The 22,540-nt window shown below is 40.7% G+C and overlaps 1 protein-coding gene across 5 annotated transcripts in view; it reads right to left on the bottom strand.

Annotated features, from left to right (window-relative positions):
• Positions 1-22,540, bottom strand: part of LOC120528287 (zinc finger protein 664-like) — a 34,965-nt gene that overhangs the window by 5,659 nt on the left and 6,766 nt on the right. Inside the window, exons 1-3 of one of the 5 annotated variants that reach the window (XM_039752428.1) lie at positions 16,219-16,342; positions 6,539-6,547; positions 1,973-2,493 (exon numbers count right to left, since the gene is read on the bottom strand). In XM_039752428.1, the coding sequence (XP_039608362.1) occupies positions 1,973-2,381 (409 nt within the window). In that variant the 5' untranslated portion in view covers positions 2,382-2,493; positions 6,539-6,547; positions 16,219-16,342. Of the gene's footprint in view, positions 1-1,972; positions 2,494-3,447; positions 3,465-6,538; positions 6,731-16,218; positions 16,343-22,540 lie in introns of those variants that run through there. The other 4 variants (XM_039752425.1, XM_039752426.1, XM_039752429.1 and 1 more) reach the window with 4 other exon arrangements.

The raw sequence follows: 22,540 nt of genomic DNA, 5'->3' as shown, positions 1-22,540 counted from the left end.
TCAAGTCCCTCCACTAACACTGAGCAAGTCACTTGACCTGCCAGTCTGTGCTCCAACTGGAAAACTAAATGAAATGTAACCAATTGCATCATAAGTCGCCTTGGATAAAGGTGGCAGCCAAATAAGTAAAATGCAATGTGAATTGCATTTGTCATTCCAACGGATGGCACAACTAAAACATTTTTAATAATAAGATGTATTGCATTTTTGCATTCCAACAGATGGTGCAGCACAGACATTTTAGTGCTAAAATACTTTAAACCCTGAAGTTGATGGTTCACGTCCCGCTACTAACACTGTGTGACCCTGAGCAAGTCACTTGACCTGCCAGTCTGTGCTCCAAGTGGAAACCCAAAACAAACGTAACCAACTGCATTATAAATGATGTGAGTCACCTTGGATAAAGGCGCCAACCAAATAAGTCAAATGCATTTGTCACTCCAACACAGGTTGCCACACAAACACTTTAGAGTTAAAATGCATTGCATTTGTCATTCCAACAGATGGCGCAGCACAAACATTGTTATCAATAAGATGCATTGCATTTTTCATTCCAATAGATGGTACGCCACAGGCATTTTACTACTAAATACTTCTGAGTTTTACAATCCCACTACTGACACTTTGTGACCATACGCAATTCACTTGACCTACCAGGCCTGTGCTCCAACTCAAAAACCAAAAGGAATGTAACCAATGGCATCATAAATGATGTGAGTCGCCTTGGATAAAGACGTCAGCCAAATAAGTAAAATGTAATGTAAATTGCATTTGCCATTCCAACAGAGGCTGCAACACAAACATTTTAGAGTTAAAATGAATTGCATTTTCACTCCAACAGATGGTGCAGCAGAAACATTTTAGTACTAAAATACTTTAAACCCTGAGGTTGCTGGTTCAAGTCCCTCCACTAACACTGAGCAAGTCACTTGACCTGCCAGTCTGTGCTCCAACTGGAAAACTAAATGAAATGTAACCAATTGCATCATAAGTCGCCTTGGATAAAGGTGGCAGCCAAATAAGTAAAATGCAATGTGAATTGCATTTGTCATTCCAACGGATGGCACAACTAAAACATTTTTTAATAATAAGACGTATTGCGTTTTGCATTCCAACTGATGGTGCGCCACAGGCATTTTTGTAGTAAAATATTTTACATCCTGAGGTTGTGGGCTCAAATCCCGCTACCGGCACTGTGTGACCCTGAGAAAGTCACTTGACCTGCCCGTCTGTGCTTCAACTGGAAAACCAAAAGGAATGTAACCAATGGCATCATAAATGATGTGAGTCGCCTTGGATAAAGACGTCAGCCAAATAAGTAAAACGTAAAATTCAATGTAAATTGCATTTGTCATTCCAACAGATGGAGCAACTAAAAAAAATTGAGTAACAAGATGCATTGCATCTTTCATTCCAACAGGTGGTGTGCCACAAACATTTTAATACCAAAATGCACTGCATTTGTCTTTCCAACAAACGGTGCATTACAAACAAACATTTTAAGTAACAAAATGTATAGAATCTGTTATGCCAACAGATGGTGAAACAAACATTTTAGTAATGAGATTCATTGTATTTTTCATTCCAACAGATGGCACATCACAAATATTTTTAGTAAAAAAAAAAAAAATATCATTACTTCAAATGGTTGTGATACGTCATCTGTTGGAGCAGCAAATGCAATGTATCTTATTACTACACACTTTACAGAATACATTCCAAGAGATGAAACACTTGAAATGTTAACACCGAGGTAGGTCTGTGCCAATTGTTTAGATTTCAACCCGACATACGGGTGGCACGGCTAGAGAAACGTAATTGGCTTATGTTGTTTCACGACTCAGATCACAGCATAACACGGTAAAAGTCAAGTGCTGGCCTATCAGATGTGGATCCCACTGTCATTTCCATGTACCAGAGGCAGTACATGCTCAACATTTCCCTTTCTTTAACCTTTACTGACATTACTCACCTGTTCCCACACTCCCTGGTGACTGCTGCTCTGCTCCGTCTCTTCCGTTTCCTCCATTGCTTTTCTCTTCAAACTCAGATAACTCAGATTTCAGTTCCACAGATTCAGATAACTCAGATTTCCAGTTCCACGCATTCGTGAAGCGGGGTGGTGAACTGGGCGATTCCTCACTAGCATCTTGCTTGAAAAGATTTCCAGTTTCATACATTTGCAATCTAAGACAATCTGAGAGGCCTTCCGAGTCCTCAGGTTTAATGCCCCCCTTACAGTCCTCCTCTTTAAAAACTGAAATTCTCCCTTCACAATCCTCCTCCTTCACACACACGTCCTGTCGGGCACCCCGCCTACAGTCCTCTTCTTTAACGTGGGCCAGTGTTTCATCCAGGCGTTCATCTTCAGCTGATGCCATGTTCTGTGTTAATCTCTTCTCTTCCAAGAGTCCCTTCTCACACGGACAGCCCTGACCTGGAGCCCACTGGACACCTCAATGCATGGCAAGGGCAGCTGGGGAGAAAGTCGCTCTGTAGAAATGGAAATGACAGAAATGGTTCTGTTAAAACTGCATACCATTACAAAATGAACAAGTGAAACAAGTTGTAACACCGTCTGATGGATTAATTCAATATTTTTTCTACTCGCCCCTTGTTTCCTGTCATGCACATTAATCGGGAGTCTGGAGACAACAAGGAGTGGATTGTGCTTAAAGGTGGGTGGGGACAATTAAACAATTCCAATGTCTCAAGAAGGCGGAGCTCAGAGTAGGTGCGGGAATTCAAACAGTAAATTGCAACAGTGCCCTTGTTAACCTGGTCTGACAAACAGCAAGCCGGCGGTCATAATGGCTGAAAAATCTGAGTGCTCCTCTGTTAGGCATGTGAATGTGTGTCACGTGTGCCTGTTGAGCCCTTGACTGGCAGCACTGGTCTAATAAAGGCTGGCACAAAAGCAGCAAAAGATCCAAAGGCTGGATTTATATCAGCTGATGGAACAAACCCCATTGAATTGAACCTTTTAGACAATGTTGACCCCTGATATGTGTGCGTGTGTTCATCTTATGATAAGCCTGTGCCGTATCCAAGGACTGTTCCTGCCTTGTGCCTGATGTTTGCCAGGAGAGACTCCAGCCACCCCACGACCCTGCTCAGAATAAGCAGGTTAAGAAAATGGATGGACTAAGCCATGTGCCATGACACTCACTAACAAGAAGGTGAAACAAAGTGCTCTTAAAGAAAAGCCACAGGAGATGTCTATGTCTAGATATATATATATATATATATACACATACAGTGGGTATGGAAAGTATTCAGACCCCCTTCAGTCTTTCACTCTTTGTCATATTGCAGCCATTTGCTAAAATCATTTAAATAATTTTTTTCCTCATTAATGTACACACAGCACCCCATATTGACAGACAAAAAAAAAAGAATTTTTGAAATTGTTGCAGATTTATTAAAAAAGAAAAACTGAACTATCACCTGGTCCTAAGTATTCAGCCCCTTTGCTGTGACACTCGTATATTTAACTCCGGTGCTTTCCATTTCTTCTGCTCATCCTTGAGATCTCCTTCATTTGAGTCCAGCTGTGTTTGATTCTACTGACTGGACTTGATTAGCAAAGCCACACACCTGTCTGTCTATATAAGACCTTACAGCTCACAATGCACGTCAGAGCAAATGAGAATCAGGAGGTCAAAGGAACTGCCTGAAGAGCTCAGAGACAGAATTGTGGCAAGGCACAGATCTGGCCAAGGTTACACAAAAATTTCTGCTGCACTTAAGGTTCCCAAGAGCACAGTGGCCTCCATAATCCTTAAATGGGAGACGTTTGGGATGACCAGAGCACTTCCTAGAGCTGGCCGTCCAGCCAAGCTGAGCTACCGGGGGAGAAGAGCCTTGGTGAGAGAGGTAAAGGAGAACCCAAAGATCACTTTGGCTGAGCTCCAGAGATGCAGTCAGGAGATGGGAGAAAGCTGTAGAAAGTCAACCATCACTGCAGCCCTCCACCAGTCAGGGCTTTATGGCAGAGTGGCCTGTCGGAAGCCTCTCCTCAGTGCAAGACACCAAAAAATTGAAGGGGGTCTGAATACTTTCCGTACCCACTGTATATTCCTATATCTATATATATCTGTATCTATAGCTGTATAGATCTATATATACACATCTATATATATCAATATATCTATCTCTCTCTCTCTCTATATATATATATATATATATATATATAATTAATTCACTAAGGGCATGCAAGACAGAGAGCGCAAGCAAGACAGAGAGCCACGCCCACCAATTCTAAGACCATGGGATACGCACGACAGAGCCCCGCCCACTATCTCTAATCCTACTTCCGTGTCCACTGAGATCAGTGAGGTGGTGGAGAGCTTTGAATATTAAGAGCGGTATTTAGTATTGTATTCTGTACTTAACAGGGAGCCAGTGAAGTTGAGAGAGAATCGGTGTGATATGTTCAGTGGATTTAGAGCAGCAGGTTATCATCCTGGCAGCAGAATTTTGAAGAAGTTGTAAGCGATGGATACGTTTTTGTGGGATGCCAGATAGAATAGCATTACAGTAATCTATATGTGAGGAGACTCGGGCATTAACCGATACTTCAGTACTGTGCTGCGTAAGAAAAGGACGAAGTCTTGAAATGTTTCGGAGATGGAAAAAGGCAGCCCGAGAAATGTTACTTACAGTATATGGGGGAATTATTTAATAATAATTATTATTTAATAATTGCCATTATTAGTGTATAAATGGATATAAATAATTGCATGCAAATGATTCTCCAAAATCTGTTGTATGTAAACAATACTGTTTAAAACGTTATTTTTTTTCATCCCACGTCTACCTGTATTAGTTTAAATGGCACTTTTATCACTTGCAATAGGGTGGACGCGCTGACACACCATGTCGACTGGGCAAAACAGTCAGTGAATGTGGCGTCTATCTATATATGTCTACGTTTTCCATAGCCTTCTACAGGAAGGTACTTTCTCGACCATTGGCATTGGTTTACCCTTTGCTTTTTTTGGTTATACTGCGACGATGGTTTCCTAAGCCTTTGTTATACTGAATTCCTTTCTCACCGTTTTCAGTTCCTATTCTTACACCGCTGTATGCTACGTCGGGCTTCGGCTAGTGTGTGTGTATATATATATATATATATATATATATATATATATATATATATATATATATACACTCACCTAAAGGATTATTAGGAACACCTGTTCAATTTCTCATTAATGCAATTATCTAATCAACCAATCACATGGCAGTTGCTTCAATGCATTTAGCGGTGTGGTCCTGGTCAAGACAATCTCCTGAACTCCAAACTGAATGTCAGAATGGCAAAGAAAGGAGATTTAAGCAATTCTGAGCGTGGCATGGTTGTTGGTGCCAGATGGGCCGGTCTGAGTATTTCACAATCTGCTCAGTTACTGGGATTTTCACGCACAACCATTTCTAGGGTTTACAAAGAATGGTGTGAAAAGGGAAAAACATCCAGTATGTGGCAGTCCTGTGGGCAAAAATGCCTTGTTGATGCTAGAGGTCAGAGGAGAATGAATGGGCCGACTGATTCAAGCTGATAGAAGAGCAACTTTGACTAAAATAACCACTCGTTACAACCGAGGTATGCAGCAAAGCATTTGTGAAGCCACAACACGCACAACCTTGAGGCGGATGGGCTACAACAGCAGAAGACCCCACCGGGTACCACTCATCTCCACTACAAAGAGGAAAAAGAGGCTACAATTTGCACGAGCTCACCAAAATTGGACAGTTGAAGACTGGAAAAATGTTGCCTGGTCTGATGAGTCTCGATTTCTGTTGAGACATTCAAATGGTAGAGTCAGAATTTGGCATAAACAGAATGAGAACATGGATCCATCATGCCTTGTTACCATTGTGCAGGCTGGTGGTGGTGGTGTAATGGTGTGGGGGATGTTTTCTTGGCACACTTTAGGCCCCTTAGTGCCAATTGGGCATTGTTTAAATGTCACGGGCTACCTGAGCATTGTTTCTGACCATGTCCATCCCTTCATGACCACCATGTACCCATCCTCTGATGGCTACTTCCAGCAGGATAATGCACCATGTCACAAAGCTTGAATCATTTCAAATTGGTTTCTTGAACATGACAATGAGTTCACTGTACTAAAATGGCCCCCACAGTCACCAGATCTCAACCCAATAGATTATCTTTGGGATGTGGTGGAACGGGAGCTTCGTGCCCTGGATGTGCATCCCACAAATCTCCATCAACTGCAAGATGCTATCCTATCAATATGGGCCAACATTTCTAAAGAATGCTTTCAGCACCTTGTTGAATCAATGCCACGTAGAATTAAGGCAGTTGTGAAGGCGAAAGGGGGTCAAACACCGTATTAGTATGGTGGTCCTAATAATCCTTTAGGTGAGTGTATATATATATATATATATATATATATATATATATATATAGATATAGATATAGATATAGATGGATAGATAGATAGATACTGTAAATAGACACACACACACACACAATAGGGGGATCAAAAGGAAAGAAATGTATGCAACTCACCAGAAGAGCCTGGGTTGAAAGTGGAAGACCCCGTTTAATGTTGGATAAAGGGTTAAAGAAAAAGGCACACAAGGGTGAAAAAATAAGAAAAGATCATAAGAGCCTTCAGGTTGTCAACAGCGCTCGGACATCCTTCAGTGCAGGTTCAGAAGTAAACTACGCCATTTGGTGGAGCTGCTATATATATAGATATCTATCTATATGTACCTATATATATATATATATATATAAAGTACAGGCCAAATGTTTGGACACACCTCCTCATTCAATGTGTTTTCTTTATTTTCATGACCATTTACATTGGTAGATTCTCACTGAAGGCATCAAAACTATGGATGAACACATGTGGAGTTATGTACTTAACAAAAAAAGGAGAAATAACTGAAAACATGTTTTATATTCTAGTTTCTTCAAAATAGTGAAGGACCGCAGAGTGAAGGCAAAGGGGCCAACAAGTGCTAAACATCTCTGGGAACTCCTTCAAGACTGTTGGAAAACCATTTCAGGTGACTACCCGTTGAAGCTCATCGAGTGAATGCCAAGAGTGTGCAAAGCAGTAATCAGAGCAAAGGGTGGCTATTTTGAAGAAACTAGAATATAAAACATGTTTTCAGTTATTTCTCTTTTTTTTGTTAAGTACATAACTCCACATGTGTTCATTCATAGTTTGGATGCCTTCAGTGAGAATCTACCAATGTAAATGGGCATGAAAATCAAGAAAACACATTGAATGAGGAGGTGTGTCCAAACTTTTGGCCTGTACTTTATATAGATAAATATAGATATATGAGTCAGCGTATCCTCAATTATTTACAAGGCACACAGCGGCGATCACGAGGTAAGCTTGTATATACTCCACACCGATTGGTTAAACTCTGATCACGACTCCACCCAGACAGAGTCTGCACAAGCAGTTTCTACTCCATCAGCTCCTAACTACGCCAGCCCCCTACCACTGCTCAACGCCCCAACTGCCTTTTCTCTCCCATTCCACTTCACGTATGTTAGTGCCGGGGCACACAAGCCTTTACATTAGCCGTTTCCATTTTCACAGCCGTAGCAGACGTCCCCTCGTTTTCTATCCTCAAATCCCACCCACCATGCTCACACACTAGACAGATGAAGGATCTTGAAGCCATCCTCGGTCTCCTCTGACCCCGCTTCTTGCTCCTCTTGCTCCTCCATACATTGGTAACAGAGCAGGCGCTCACACGTTAGACCGAGGAAGGATCAGCACACAAGTCTTTGCTTTGCCTAGGGCCGTTTCTACTTTTATTGCCGTAGCAGACGTCCCCTCACATCTCACACTCCCCACCATGTTCACACACTAGACAGAGGAAGGATTGTGAACCCATTTTAGCGCTTTGAGTACTGAGAAAAGCGCTATATAAATGTAATGAGTTACCCTCGGTCCCCTCTGACCCCACTTCCTGATCCTCTTGTGCTTCTTGTGCTGGCCGTCCATACACTGGCAAAAGAAAAGGCACCCGGCGTTTCTCAACCTTTAAGTATTTGTGACTCGAGTTTTCATAACAGTTTAAATTGCATTAACGATTTTTATGAAAGGAGACCACTAATACCAATTTGTTCTTTTTTTAATTCATGATACAGTGCTCAGCATAAATGAGTACACCCCCTTTAAAAAGTACGAATTTAATCAGTAGCTCAAGAACAATTTCCAAAATTTTCTCAAGGCTGAGTTTTACTGAACACTTGTTTAACTCCATAACATGAAATTAAGGTTAATAATATAACTCGGATCACAAAATCTTCAGTTTTACTCAAATTGGTTGAAGCAAAAATTAATACACCGCGCAACAAAAACTACTACATCTAGTATTTTGTATGACCACCGTGATTTTTAAGGACGGCACCAAGTCTTCTAGGCATGGAATGAACAAGATGGCGACACATTGCAACATCCATCTTTTTCCATTCTTCAAGAATAACCTCTTTTAGAGCCTGGATGCCGGATGGAGAGCGATGCTTAACTTGGCGCTTCACAATTCCCCACAGGTGTCCGATTGGGTTGAGATCAGGAGACATACTTGGCCATTCAATCACCTTCACCCTGCTCTTCTTCAGAAATGCAACAGTAGCTTTAGATGTGTGTTTTGGATCATTGTCGTGTTGGAAAAGTGCACGGAGTGATGGCAGCATCTTCTCCTTCAGTATGGAGCAGTACATTGTGGAGTTCATGATACCATCGATGAAATGCAGCTCCCCAACACCAGCAGCACTCATGCAGCCCCACATAAGGACACTTGCCACCACCATGTTTCACTGTGGGCACCATGCATTTTTCTTTGAAATCCTTACCTTTACGACACCATTACTTCCAAAACCAGTGTCTCATCACTCCAGAGTATAGAGTCCCAGTAGTCTTCATCTTTTTCAGCATGGGCCCTAGCAAATTCTAGGCATGCTTTTTTGTGCATGGGCTTCAGGAGAGGCCCTCCTTCGTGGACGATACCCATGCAGGCCATTCCTCTGCAGTGTGCTCCGTATGGTGTCACGGGAAGCGGTCACACCAGTTTGGCTTTCTACTGCTTTAGCTAACTGCAGTGGACTTGCATGGCGATTTTCTTCAACCCTTCCCATCAGAAGACGCTCCAGTCGAGATGTTAACTTCCGTGGACGGCCTGGACGTCTCTGTAAGATGGTTGCACTTCCATCTTTCTTCAATTTTTGGATCACTTTGGCTACAGTATTTTGACTGATGTGTAAAGCTTTGCTGATCTTCTTGTAGCCCTCACCTTTTTTGTGTAAAGTCATGAGAAAGGAAATCATTTCTCTTCCATGTGGAGCCATTGCTGACAGCTTGAAATGGGAAGGGCTTTTCTTTGTTAAGTATAGTCACCGGTCTGCTGGACACCTCTTAAATGAATCCTTAGACTCGCCTGTGGTTGAATGCCCGTTCATTAGAATTCTGTAGTCTTAAGTGTGGCTTTTCTCCTAAGACTATAATTTTCGGTGTAGTCATTTTTTGCAACATGGGCTTGAATGAATTTGTTAGGAAAATCCCTTTTTTGTGTGTGCAAATTCACAAATCTTGTTTGCAATCAATGGCCCACATTTGTGGGAGTATTTTGTAGTACAGTATCTCCTAGAAAATGTTGATACTGAAAGGAAACTAAAGGTTTTCTGACAAATGTAGTGGGGTGTACTCATTTATGCGGAGCACTGTACATCATAGATCGGTTCGCAGCCGAGTGTGAAGCGGCTGGGATGAGAATCAGCACCTCCAAATCCGAGAGCGTGGTCCTCAGCCGGAAAAGGGTGGAGTGCCCTCTTAGGGTTGGAGGAGAGATCCTGCCCCAAGTGGAGGAGTTCAAGTATCTCGGGGTCTTGTTCACGAGTGAGGGAAGAATGGAGCGCGAGATCGACAGGCGGATCGGTGTGGCGTCCGCATTGGTCCGTCGTGGTGAAAAAGGAGCTGAGCCGTAAGGCAAAGCTCTCAATTTACCAGTCGATCTACGCTCCTACCCTCACCTATGGTCATGAGCTGTGGGTAGTGACCGAAAGAACGAGATTGCGAATACAAGTGGATGAAATGAGTTTCCTCCGCAGGCTTTCCCTTAAAGATAGGTTGAGAAGCTCAGAGTAGAGCCGCTGCTCCTCCGCATCGAGAGGAGTCAGATGAGGCGGCTCGGGCATCTGATCAGGATGCCTCCTGGACGCCTCCCTGGTGAGGTGTTCTGGGCCCGTCCAACCGGGAGGAGGCCCCGAGGAAGACCCCAGGACACGCTGGAGGGACTATGTCTCCCGGCTGGCATGGGAACGCCTTGGGATTCCCCCGGAAGAGCTGGAAGAAGTGGCCGGGGAGAGTGAAGTCTGGGCTTCTCTGCTTAAGCTGCTGCCCCCGCGACCCGACCTCGGATAAGCAGAAGAAGATGGATGGATGGATATTTTATTATACCTACTTAACTTTTATCAACATTTATCTAACTCTACATTTATTTTTCTAGTATCAGAATTCAGTTTAAGTTCATTTGTTTTGGTTTCACTAGCTCTATTTTTCAAATTTTCGATTCTTGTTTTCTTTTTTTCACATCTTCGGGCCCACCCCACTGCTTTAGACAGAGGAAATATGGGCACACCAGTCTGTGCCTAAAGCCGTTAAAAAAAAAAGACATAACGACGGACTTGAACACACCTGCCCATGAAATAGCCTTTGAGTCAATTGGCCGATTACTTTTGAGCCCCTGAAATGTTCAAAAAATATTTAGTTGCCTCACATTTTTATGCAATCATTTTGTTCAACCCACTGAATTAAAGCTGAAAGTCTGCACTTCAACTGCATCGGAGTTGTTTTATTTCAAATTCATTGTGGTGATGTAGAGAAACAAAATGAGAAAAAAGGTGTCTTTGTCCAAATATTTATGGATCCAACTGTACTTGCTAGCCTCCTTAAGCACTCATAATAAATATTTTCTGGTCCTGATTTGTTTGATTTCATCTTATTTAATCACATCAGCTCTTCTCCTTCTACAATTTCTAAATCTCCACGTATCTCCTTAGTAGTCCCTGTTACTGCTGGGAGGTTTATCGACTTCTTCAACTGTGAAGACCTCAGATGTGACTTTAGGGCGTCTGCATCTTTTAATTCTCCTTTACTATTCTTGATACACTTCACCTCCTCCTTGACTGTTCTTTTACTACTAAAATACTGAATGAATCTCTTAGGGTCGTCTTTCACCTTATCTGCTAAATTCCTCTCCAACTACCTTTTATCCTCTGTGATATTCTTCTTAAAAGTTGCCCTTATGTTCTAATACGCCACACCACCTTTATTTTTTTACTGAGTATACGTGGATGGGTCTTTTGGGAGCCCGATGGCTATGGCATCACTCTGAAAACCCACCCTGGCACCTTTATTCTCAAGAACATACGGAACTCTTTGCAAAGTTAGCCCAGTTAGCATTCAGATGACTGAAGACAAATACAGGAGACTTTATAAAAATAAATTAATTTAAAAAAAAGCGCATTTTGGCACCTCCTTAACAATGCTTGCAATTAACTTTCAAACAGAGATCACCCAGCTAATACAAAATACGCAAAAGAGAGTACATCAATAATAACAATAAAATTATATTTCTTAATTATGATAAAACTAGCAGAATACCCGCGCTTCGCAGTGGAGAAGTAGTGTGTTATAGAAGGTACGAAAAAGAAAAGGAAAAATTTCAAAAATAACGTAACATGATTGTTAATGTAATTGTTTTGTCATTGATATGAGTGTTGTTCTCATATCTATCTATCTATATATATCTATCTATATATATATATATATATATATATATATACCGCTTGGCAGCGGAGAAGTAGTGTGTTAAAGAAGGAAAGAGAAAGAAAAGGAAACATTTTGAAAATAACGTAACATGATTGTCAAAGTAATTGTTTTGTGTATTTGGCGGCAGCGTCACGAAGTTGTTTTCGGTAGCTGCATCAGAAAATGTACCACGACGTCTGACACGCCTCCTTTTTACTGTTTTTTCACAGCTTGGATTGCTGCTGTCATATATATATATATATACACACATACGCACACATACGCACACACACACACATACATACATACATACATACATACATACATACATACATACATACATACATACATACATACATACATACATACATACATACATACATACATACATACATACATACATACATACATACATACATATCGGGCGGCACGGTGGCGCAGTGGTAGCGCTGCTGCCTCGCAGTTAGGAGACCCGGGTTCGCTTCCCGGGTCCTCCCTGCGTGGAGTTTGCATGTTCTCCCGTGTCTCGTGGGTTTCCTCCGGGCGCTCCGGTTTCCTCCCACAATCCAAAGACATGCAGGTTAGGTGGATTGGCGATTCTAAATTGGCCCTAGTGTGTGCTTGGTGTGTGGGTGTGTTTGTGTGTGTCCTGCGGTGGGTTGGCACCCTGCCCTGGATTGGTTCCTGCCTTGTGCCCTGTGTTGGCTGGGATTGGCTCCAGCAGACCCCCCGTGACCCTGTGTTCGGATTCAGCGGGTTAGAAAATGGATGGATGGATATCTACATATCTATATACATATCTACATATACACACATATATATATACATACATACCTATCTACATCATATACACACACACACAAATTATATATGTATGTGTGTGTGTGTGTGTGTATATATATGATGTAGATAGGTATGTATATATATATATATATATATGTGTATGTATGTGTGTGTGTGTGTGTGTGTGTGTGTATATATACACATACATATACTTGTGTGTATGTTTGTATGTGTCTATATGTGTGTGTATAGGCTTGGTCACTGAGTGCAAGGGGAAAATAATAAATTATAGTCTATAAGTTATTAAACAGTAAAACATTAACGTTTTAAGAAGTACAGGTACATTGATCACTACTGGAGTGGTTGCGGGTAAACTACATTTTAAAGACTGTGTAACACAACAGGTAAGTAACTAACAGCAGCTAAAATGTATATGGATCATCTCTCGGTAGTCGATCCCTTTTGAAAGGCGCTACACGACGGTTGTGGTATAGAAATTACATTTTCTATGTGAACGTTCAAATTTGTGCCTGTGGTAATGTGCCTTACCGGCATTTAAAGAAAATTAGTTTTGTGTTCTCTGCCGTGTTAAGAGAGAAAGGCTTTGGTTTGGGATAAAAGGAAAAAAGGTGTAAAGAAAGGAAAGTTGCCTTTTTCTTTTATATAGTATAGTCCTGTGCGTGTGTTCATAATCCGAGCTGAGAACCTCATAATCGTATACGTGCAAAAGAAAGTGTGAATCGCCTTAATATTATTTTGCCGTGGTGTAGAAAAGGGGTCCCGTGTTTGCACTTGTCTGGGCTATAGCGCAGGGGGAGGATGAAAAAAATTAAAAGTGCTCACTTTGACTTAAGGCAGAAGCGCAGTCAGCGTCTCAAAGGCCGGCACAGCTATGCACGCGCGCTGACTGCTCGACTTTTGCTGGGCAGGACACCACAGTTTTTACAGACTCGTTCATGATATCAAAAGTCTCAGCGCTCTTCGGAGGTCATTCATATATTATATATATATATATCAAAATACCCGCCTCGCAGCGGAGAAGTAGTGTGTTAAAGAAGTAATGAAAAAGAAAAGGAAACATTTTAATAATAACGTAACATGATTGACATTGTCATGAGTGTTGCTGTCATATATATGCCTGCCTACATAAGTCACCTCGCTCGCTCTTACTTTTTACCGTTCATTTAATCATGGCTAGTGGCGGAAAAATTATAAAATTGAAGGAGGATGGCTTTGCCAAAACAATTATTGATGGCGAATCGATTATTCATAAAGCTTGAATTGGTGATCTGTTTTTCTGTGTTAACCTCATATTTTTCAGACTTCTTCTCAAACTAGGGTGCGAGGGTAAAATGAATCGAGATGCGCTGATCAATGTAATCAGTGTACCAGGAAATCATGCATTGACAGAAGCTCCCCTTTGCTTGTAATGCAAAGTGTGATTAAATGCATTATTTTTAACGTTATGGAGCACATGCATCAAAGCTTCTCAGCTGTGCTTGTGCTAAGAAAAGGAAAGATTTTAAAAATAACGTAACACGATTGTCAATGTGACCTTTTGTAAGTAGTGCCTGGAGGATTCAGTGTGGAGCAGTCTGACGAAGTTGCTTCAGAAGACAGCATTAGCCGCGGAGCTCAGCTCAGAGCGAAATGAGATGAATGGGAGGGGAGATGATGACGTGACTCCCCCACCCGCCTTAACTGTCAATCCCCCACAAACACAGTCTCCCGGAATTTGCATAAGCACAGCCCTTCACCAGCAATTTTAACTTAGTTACAAAGTGATCAAAACTCTCGTTTATATCCTGCGTCCTCTCATTAAACTTGTATCCGCATTACCTGTGGGCATGTGAAACGCCAGCGGTAGCCTGTCTATGAACTTAATTTAAAGTTTAGGTTTACACCTTGCTTTCTTTCCGAGGTAGCATCAGTCATGAATATGGTAGTATATGTCACTCGCTCGCTTCTTATTGTTTCACTGCCTTCTCAATTATATAATGCATGTTTTCTTAAGTACTTTTTGGAGGTCTTCCTGGTTTTCTACACACTGCGTTGACAGTCAGTTCACATGATTACGTGAGAGGCGTGATGATGTCACACGAAACTCCGCCCCCCCCCACGTCTTTCCAGCTCAACTCTATTACAGTTAATGGAGAAAAATCCCTTCCAGTTATGACCATTAGGCGTAGAATTTCGAAATGAAACCTGTCCAACTTTTGTAAGTAAGCTGTAAGGAATGAGCCTGCCAAATTTCAGCCTTCTACCTACACGGGAAGTTGGAGAATTAGTGATGAGTGAGTGAGTGAGTGAGTGAGGGCTTTGCCTTTTATTAGTATACTGTAGATATTCTTATATATTAAACATGACAATAAATTAACATGCAATATTAGGCCAGACGTCCGTGTCCGAGGAAAATGCGTTTTGAGCGCAAGTGTTCTGCGGTCACGTGATTTCGGGTAGCGTTCTTGCGGAGCATCACTGCCAACATTATTTAAGAGTGAAAGCATCAAGGCAAGGGCGGGACTTGGTTCTTCTAGCCAATTGGAGTAGTCGATGCTAACCAGCCAATCGCGAAGCACGCTTCCTTCCCCAATTCTAAATGGGAATGCACCTAGATTACTTCACGACTCGGATCTTAGTAAAAGTCTGATGTGTTTTTCTTTTTTTTGTATCGCCGGTTTGCCGCTATCGGTTATGCATTCAGTGATTGTTTCTATGGCCCACCTAATGAATCAAACGAAGTTTCATCTCAGCATGACATTGTAATCCATCAACCAAGATGACAAATTATTCTACACGTAACAGATTTATTAAGAGGGTGCAGGAAGTGCCTCTCTTTGTATCCAGCGATGAATCTCCCGTGGGTAGAATGCCCATTTACATCCCCAAATCAGAAAAAAGTTGGGATGGTATGGATAATAAAATAATAAGCACAGTGATTCTTAAATTAACAGTATGAACCCAAAATATTTCATGTTTTGTCTGGTCAAGGCTCTTTAACATCAACCACTCCCATTAGCTAGAACAACGAAATTCCGCCCTTGCCTCGCCGCTTTCGTGAACAAATAATGTTGGCAGCGATGCCTTGCAAGAACTCTGCCAAAAATCATGTGACCTCAAAACACTTGCTAAGTGCATCAAACAAAATGTTTACAAAATACGTGGCCACGGACGTTTTTGACAGTAATCTGACTTCATACAATGCACCCCGGAAGGTCAGAATAGGGACTTCACGACTGCACAAAACAAGTACAATAAATAGGTGAGTGAGCCGCTGCGCGTGCACGTAGCCGACGCCGTTTAGAGCGGGAGGAGAAAAGAGAAGAGGCGCGCGTGCACGATCCACGTAGAGATCGTTAACCATCACCTAATCCCGGCGCTCGATCAATGGGGCCCCTTAATCTGACAAAACTCCCCAACACGAAATGGTCGACGATTAATTCTCAATGCATTCACGAAAGGGCGAGGGAGTGATTATCCCTTTGCCTCCATCAAATCGTCAATACAGTCGTGCTCACTGGCTGCAGGCACCTGGTAAAGTTTGAAACGTCTCAGCGCGTCTCCTTGTCCCTCCCCGCCGGGGATTCCCACCTTTACTCGACTGCAGCGTCCGACTTTATCTCACCTTAGGCAAGTCTACTTCTTCTTTGTTCTGGGGAAAAAAAGAAAAAAAAATGTCTGAACACGTGTGTGCAAATAGTGAGCGAGAGACATGTGTCGCTACCCGATCTACGGCGGTGCCTGCCTGATTTGCGGGTGCATGCGCACAGACAACCCGAGCAAAGAGCGCATGCGCACGCATGCCCAGAGCTTTATTATTACGACTGCCCGATCTGCGTTTTTTTTTTTTTTTACTTTGCGACACGAGTCCCTATCCGATTTGTCTCGCGGACGCGCTCTCTGCTTCATAAAAATTGATTTCACGCCGTTTATCTCCGTCTGTAAGTGGAGTTCTTACTGGAAAAGATGGCAACGTTTGTATTTTATAACGTCTTGGAAGAATATTTGTCGCCTGAAAAATCTAACTCCAGTCGAATGAAGAGTGAGCGAAATGAAATGCGACGTGTGTCTGTGATCTTTATAATGGCTATGTATAGCTTTTTGTAAGTACATCGTATTGATGAAAAAGGCAATAAGGATTTTTATTTGCAATTTGACCTTCGTAATCTCGTGGTTTAAATGTGAAAGTCGCAGCAGTTTCCGTATTTGGGTTAATGGATGCATTTAATTTATTTCTTAACACCCTATTAGCATTTGGTGGTGTGTTTCTTTTAACATGTGTTCACATTTTTTATCTTAAAAGAGTGAACGACCTGCTAATAATTAAGCAAAACAATGTAATCGAGGAGTCGAATTAGGAATTGAATTAGGAGTGCACGTCTGACACTCGACCGGTGTAAAGTGTGCCCTACAAAGTCACCGGTATTTTTTATTATGTTGATATCAGATTACATCAATGCAATAGTTTTTCCATAATGAAGATAACAAAATATAATGATTAAGACTAAATTACATACAAGAGTAGCAACAACTAAGTTATTACAAGAAGGCGGGATGCAGATAATAGCATTATAAATTGTTAATGAAGCAGATCTGAATCTTACACGTTTTAATTGCTTTAGTGTATAAGCTAGCTATTTCTAGCATATTAATATCCATACAGAAAGATGTAATAGGTCTAACATTCTGAACTTTACACTTATGAATCGGACATTTCTGAACCAAGAAGACCACAGTTACTGCATTTCTAACATTTAGTCTTCAAAATTGTATACAGAAGAAGGACAATTATACTTAAACAGTGAGATATTGGTTTGTCATTCAAGACAGTAACAGAAATAAATCTTTCTAAAAAATTTTAGAGTAGGAGCAGAAGTAACAGAAATGGGAGATGGGATTTGTCTTCATTTGTACAAAAATTACATTTCGGGGATATGTTAATGTCATACTTATGAATTCATTTGTTAGTTGGGTACTATTTATTCATAATTTTGAAATGTATATCCAAAGCCGTCAGAGAAGTCTGGTGTGCGTCTGATGTGGTACAGTGACAGGCTTGGCGCCTGCTGTTATCACATGTGTTATAAGCGTACTGAAGTTCACATACATACATTTAACTGAATATAGTGGAGAAGGCTTGCTCCTTAGAAATAACATTTCTTATTGCTGCAGTTAAAAAAACAATGCCCCGTCATTGTATTTTTTTTTTCCTTGACTCTACAGGATGCCCGGTGGTAACCAGCCTTCCATGTGGCTGAACAGATGCCAGCGAACCCGAATTCTGAGACACAACTGGATGTCCTTTTCTTCTGTTTTTAAGATTCCCAATTCGAGATGATGTGCAGTTCATGTTAGATTTGCTATTTCTACAGGTAAGACTACTGAGGCTTTCAGTTTCAAAAGTAATCTGTGCACAATTCCTGCAAAGCCTCCTCATATGTATTATTTGATCGGTAATATTTTGCTGCCTTGAATACTGTACTGTATGTCTGCTCACTCTGTCCAGTAACTAACACGGCTTTTTAATTTTAGACAGGAAAGCCTCAGAGTGTGAATCCTTGCAAACACAGAGACTGAGGTGCATCAGTCCCAGCAGGCATTAAACGGGGATTGTTTTTCCATTTTGGAAAATAACATTTATTTTCTTAGGTTACTGTGCTTTGTTGTTAGATTTTGAAAGAACCAAGACGTACTTTTAAATTAAAACACAACTAAGGCAGGAGAGAAAAATGAAGATGTTTTCATGTAAGTAATGACACCTGAGCACATCACATTAAAAGTTCAGATATACAGAGATTGTAACACAATGTCTACTGTATGTGTAATGTAAAAGGAAAAAAATGATGCTACATATAATGACAGTTAAGTTGGGGTGCTTTGAAAATCCAACAAAAAAAAAAAACACAGCAATTAAAAATAGTATTATTAGTTAGACTTTACTCTAAGCAGAAGTTTATCTGTTGTGATGGTTTACTTTGGTAATAATTGATCTGCAGGAGAACCAAGAAAGGAGGCAGAAGAAGTAAGAGTACACTTTATTAATGTTTGAACTCCGTGAGTGAATATCTACTGTGTTTATGTTTTGAACAGTTACAGTGAAATAGAAGAGTCCAGTCGTGTTACGGGACAGCAGTTAAAGAAGAAGGATGGAGAGATGTGTGCCATGTTGAAGAAGCAGCTGCCCCTCCTGCCTGGCACTTCTAGAATCCTCCATCTCAACCTCTGCTCTGATCTGCTGTGCCTTTGCCAAGTGATCACGAGGCCTTTTTGTTTTTCTTCTGAAAACTGTCTCAGTCTCATTACACTGGTCGCCTGTCTCACATAGAATTGATTTCAAGGTTCTATTAAATAATTAGAAGGCTCTGAGTATTTTAGACCCTTCCTGTATTTTGGAGTGTCTGCTCCCAACATTTCTCATCTCAAACGTTGCTTTGCTTTTGATTCCAAGATCATCCATAAAAACTGGCAGCTTTCTGTACTCGTGCAACAAAATCTGGCATGCTTTGCCAATGGAGAAGTGTCAGGCTATAAATGTCGATCATTTCAAAATTTCTGATTTGGCTTTTTCTTAATCACTTGCATTGGTTATAATAGATTAGAAATGGTACTGTGTACAGTTTGTAACCTCTGCTGTATTTCTCTGTTGTCTTTTTCCAGTTTATTGCAATTGTGCCCCACCGGCATCTCCACCGTCTGTTACATCAACTTGTGATGCCAGAGAGAAGAAAAGTTCACAAGACGTCCTGAAATGGAATTGTGATTGGACTGAGACGGCCACAATTATGTCAGCAGAGGCGGCTGTGTGGGCTTTGGCTTGGGACCCCCAGAGTTTTATTATCTCCAACATCCTTGAAGGCTGCAAGTTTGTCTTTGTCCCCGGCCATTTGACCAGGCAGTGTATTTATTACAAAGGACAAGGACCCCTCCATGTGCTTTTCATTTACTTTTAGAATGCCTTCAATTTTCTTTGTAACTGTATATTTTTGTAGAGCAATTTGAGGTGATATAGAAATACTATTAGTGAACAAATGCTAAGGGGCAGATCAGGAAGAATGGCAGTTTAAATGGAACACATTTTTAATGGAATATTTCTGGATAACAACTCTGACTCTGAGTACTATCTTGTTCATAAAGCTAACTGTGTTCAAAACCTTGGCTAACTTTTTTTTTTTTTTTTTTTTAATATAAACAGTGAGGTAAAAATCTGTTTCTTTTCCTTTTCCCTAATAGTTTTGAACACCTCCCCATCCATCCATCCATTATCCAACCTGCTATATCCTAACTACAGGGTCACGGGGGTCTGCTGGAGCCAATCCCAGCCAACACAGGGCGCAAGGCAGGAAACAAATTCCAGGCAGGGTGCCAGCCCACCGCAGGGCACACACACTCTCAGGACAATTTAGAATTGCCAATCCACCTAACCTGCATGTCTTTGGACTGTGGGTGGAAACCACCTCCCCATTGTTGGCCATTTTCATTGTATTCGTGTTCTAGTTAAAGATGTATAAAAGGTAAATGCATTTATGATTACTGATTTTTGTACTCAAATATATATTATGTATATATTTATATATTGTGTGTATAATTTTATTTTTTTTGAGAAACATTGTTTACAGATCTTTTTTTAACATACCATTTATTTTTGTTTTAGTTTTTTTATCAGTATGCTGCTGCTGGAGTATGTGAATTTCCCCTTGGAGATTAATAAAGTATCTATCTATCTATAGGGTGGTCCAGATCTAATTATGCAATTTTTATTATACTATAATTTATTAAGTTTATTACATAAAAAATCACCCAAAAAATCCGGGACCATCAAGAAGTGTGTGAACTGAAGACATGAAGAATCGTCTTCACGCTGAACTGTAATCATCCCTGCATAAATCAAAGTCATACAGACGATCTGGATCTGCATAATTAGATCTGGACCACTCTGTATCTATCTATCTATCTATCTATCTATCTATCTATCTATCTAATTCTGCCAACTATGCTAAATTATCTATTATATAGTGCTTTTCATATCTATCTATCTAATCCTGCCATCTACGCTAAATTTATCTATCTAGCAGTCTAATCCTGCCAACTATGCTACATTATCTATTATATAGTGCTTTTCATATCTATCTATCTAATCCTGCCAACTACGCTAAATTATCTATTATATAGTGCTTTTCATATCTATCTATCTAATCCTGCCATCTACGCTAAATTATGTATCTATTATACTGTATAGTGCTTTTCATATCTATCTATCTAATCCTGCCACTGATGCTAAATTATCTATCTATTATATAGTGCCTGTCTCTCTATCTACTGAAGTAAAACAATTAATTGAGGAAACTGGCCAGCTGGAAATGTCAAGTTTAAGCAAATGGGAATGGTCCAAATTCAAAGTTAAACAGATGGCAATTCAAATAAGCAAATCCTCTACTAAACAGAAAAAAAATATATGAGCAACAAAACATTATCGAGGGCATTAACAAATTATGCTGCAAACAAGATTTATCATTGGATGAACAAATACAACTAAACAATTTTCAATCTCAATTAGACAAAGCAAACGGCGCGTTTATTCGCTCAAGAGCCCGATGGATTGAAGAGGGGGGAAAAAAAAAAAAAAACTCTTCCTACTTCTTTAATTTGGAAAAACAGAGACAAGCTAAAAAGAAAATTCAAAAACTGATTATCAAGGGGGTTACAACTGATGATCGAGACCAAGTAAATGAGGAAATATTACAGTTTTACAGCAACCTTTACAAGTCAGATTCTTCAGCGGATAATGGTACTGCATTTCTTAGGAAAATTAAAGGTTTTATTAAAAACACTAGAGCAGCGTTTCTCAGCCTTTACGTATTTGCGACCCGAGTTTTGATAACAGTTTTAATTGCACCCCCCTAACATTTTTTTGAAAGGAGCCCACTAATACCAATTTGTTCTTTTTTAATTAATCATGGATGCATATTTTATTATACCCACTTAACTTTTATTGACATTTATCTAACTCTAAATTTATTTTTCTAGTATCAGAATGTAGTTTAAGGTATTTTGTTTTGGTTTCAATAGATGTATTTTTCAGATTTTTGATTCTTGTTTTCTTTATTTCACATCTTCGCGCCCACCTAGGGGGGCCCACCCCACAGATTGAGAACCACTGCACTAGAGGAAGATTTGAAGTATTTTACAGAGGGTGACCTAAGAATTGATGAGCTGGAGAAAGCAATCAGACAAATGCCCAGCGGCAAATCACTGGGAATCGATGGGTCATGGGAGGAAACCCATACAGACACGGGGAGAACATGCAAACTCCACTCAGGGAGGACCCAGGAAGCAAACACCGGGGGCCTCATGTATAAACGGTACGTACGCACAGAAATGTTGCGTAAGAACTTTTCCACGTTCAAATCGCGATGTATAAAACCTACACTTGGCGTAAAGCCACGCACTTTTCCACGGTACCTCATGCCTTGTCGTACGCAAGTTCTCCGCTCGGTTTTGCAAACTGGCGGCACCCAGCGTCAAAGCAGTGCTACTGTTCTTGTGTGGTTACTCCTTATTTTCATGACGCGGCTTTATAAATACACAGAAACTAACCGCATATTGTTTATTGGTGTAATGCATCTGATTGTAATTAACTCGTAACAATATAATGGTCCAGGGAACAGCCAAAGTATTCCAAATACCAGAACTGCTTTAGCGTTGTTACTCTCACTTCTTCTTCTTCTTCTTCTTCTTTCAGCTCCTCCCGTTAGGAGTTGCCACAGCAGATCATCTTTTTCCATATTACTCTCACTGCACCACTCAGAGTATTTATATCACTGTATCTGAGTGTGAATCACAGCAGCAGCTGATCAGAAAGAGAATTATCGGTATACAGCATCAAGGACACGCTGCCTCAGCCACGGCAAAATGTTTTAAAGCCTTTTCTGTACGGACCTCGCGGTTCA

This window comes from Polypterus senegalus, chromosome 4 (genome assembly GCF_016835505.1).
Source record: "Polypterus senegalus isolate Bchr_013 chromosome 4, ASM1683550v1, whole genome shotgun sequence".
NCBI classification, from domain to species: domain Eukaryota; kingdom Metazoa; phylum Chordata; class Cladistia; order Polypteriformes; family Polypteridae; genus Polypterus; species Polypterus senegalus.
This window is presented reverse-complemented; position numbering and strand designations above follow the sequence as displayed.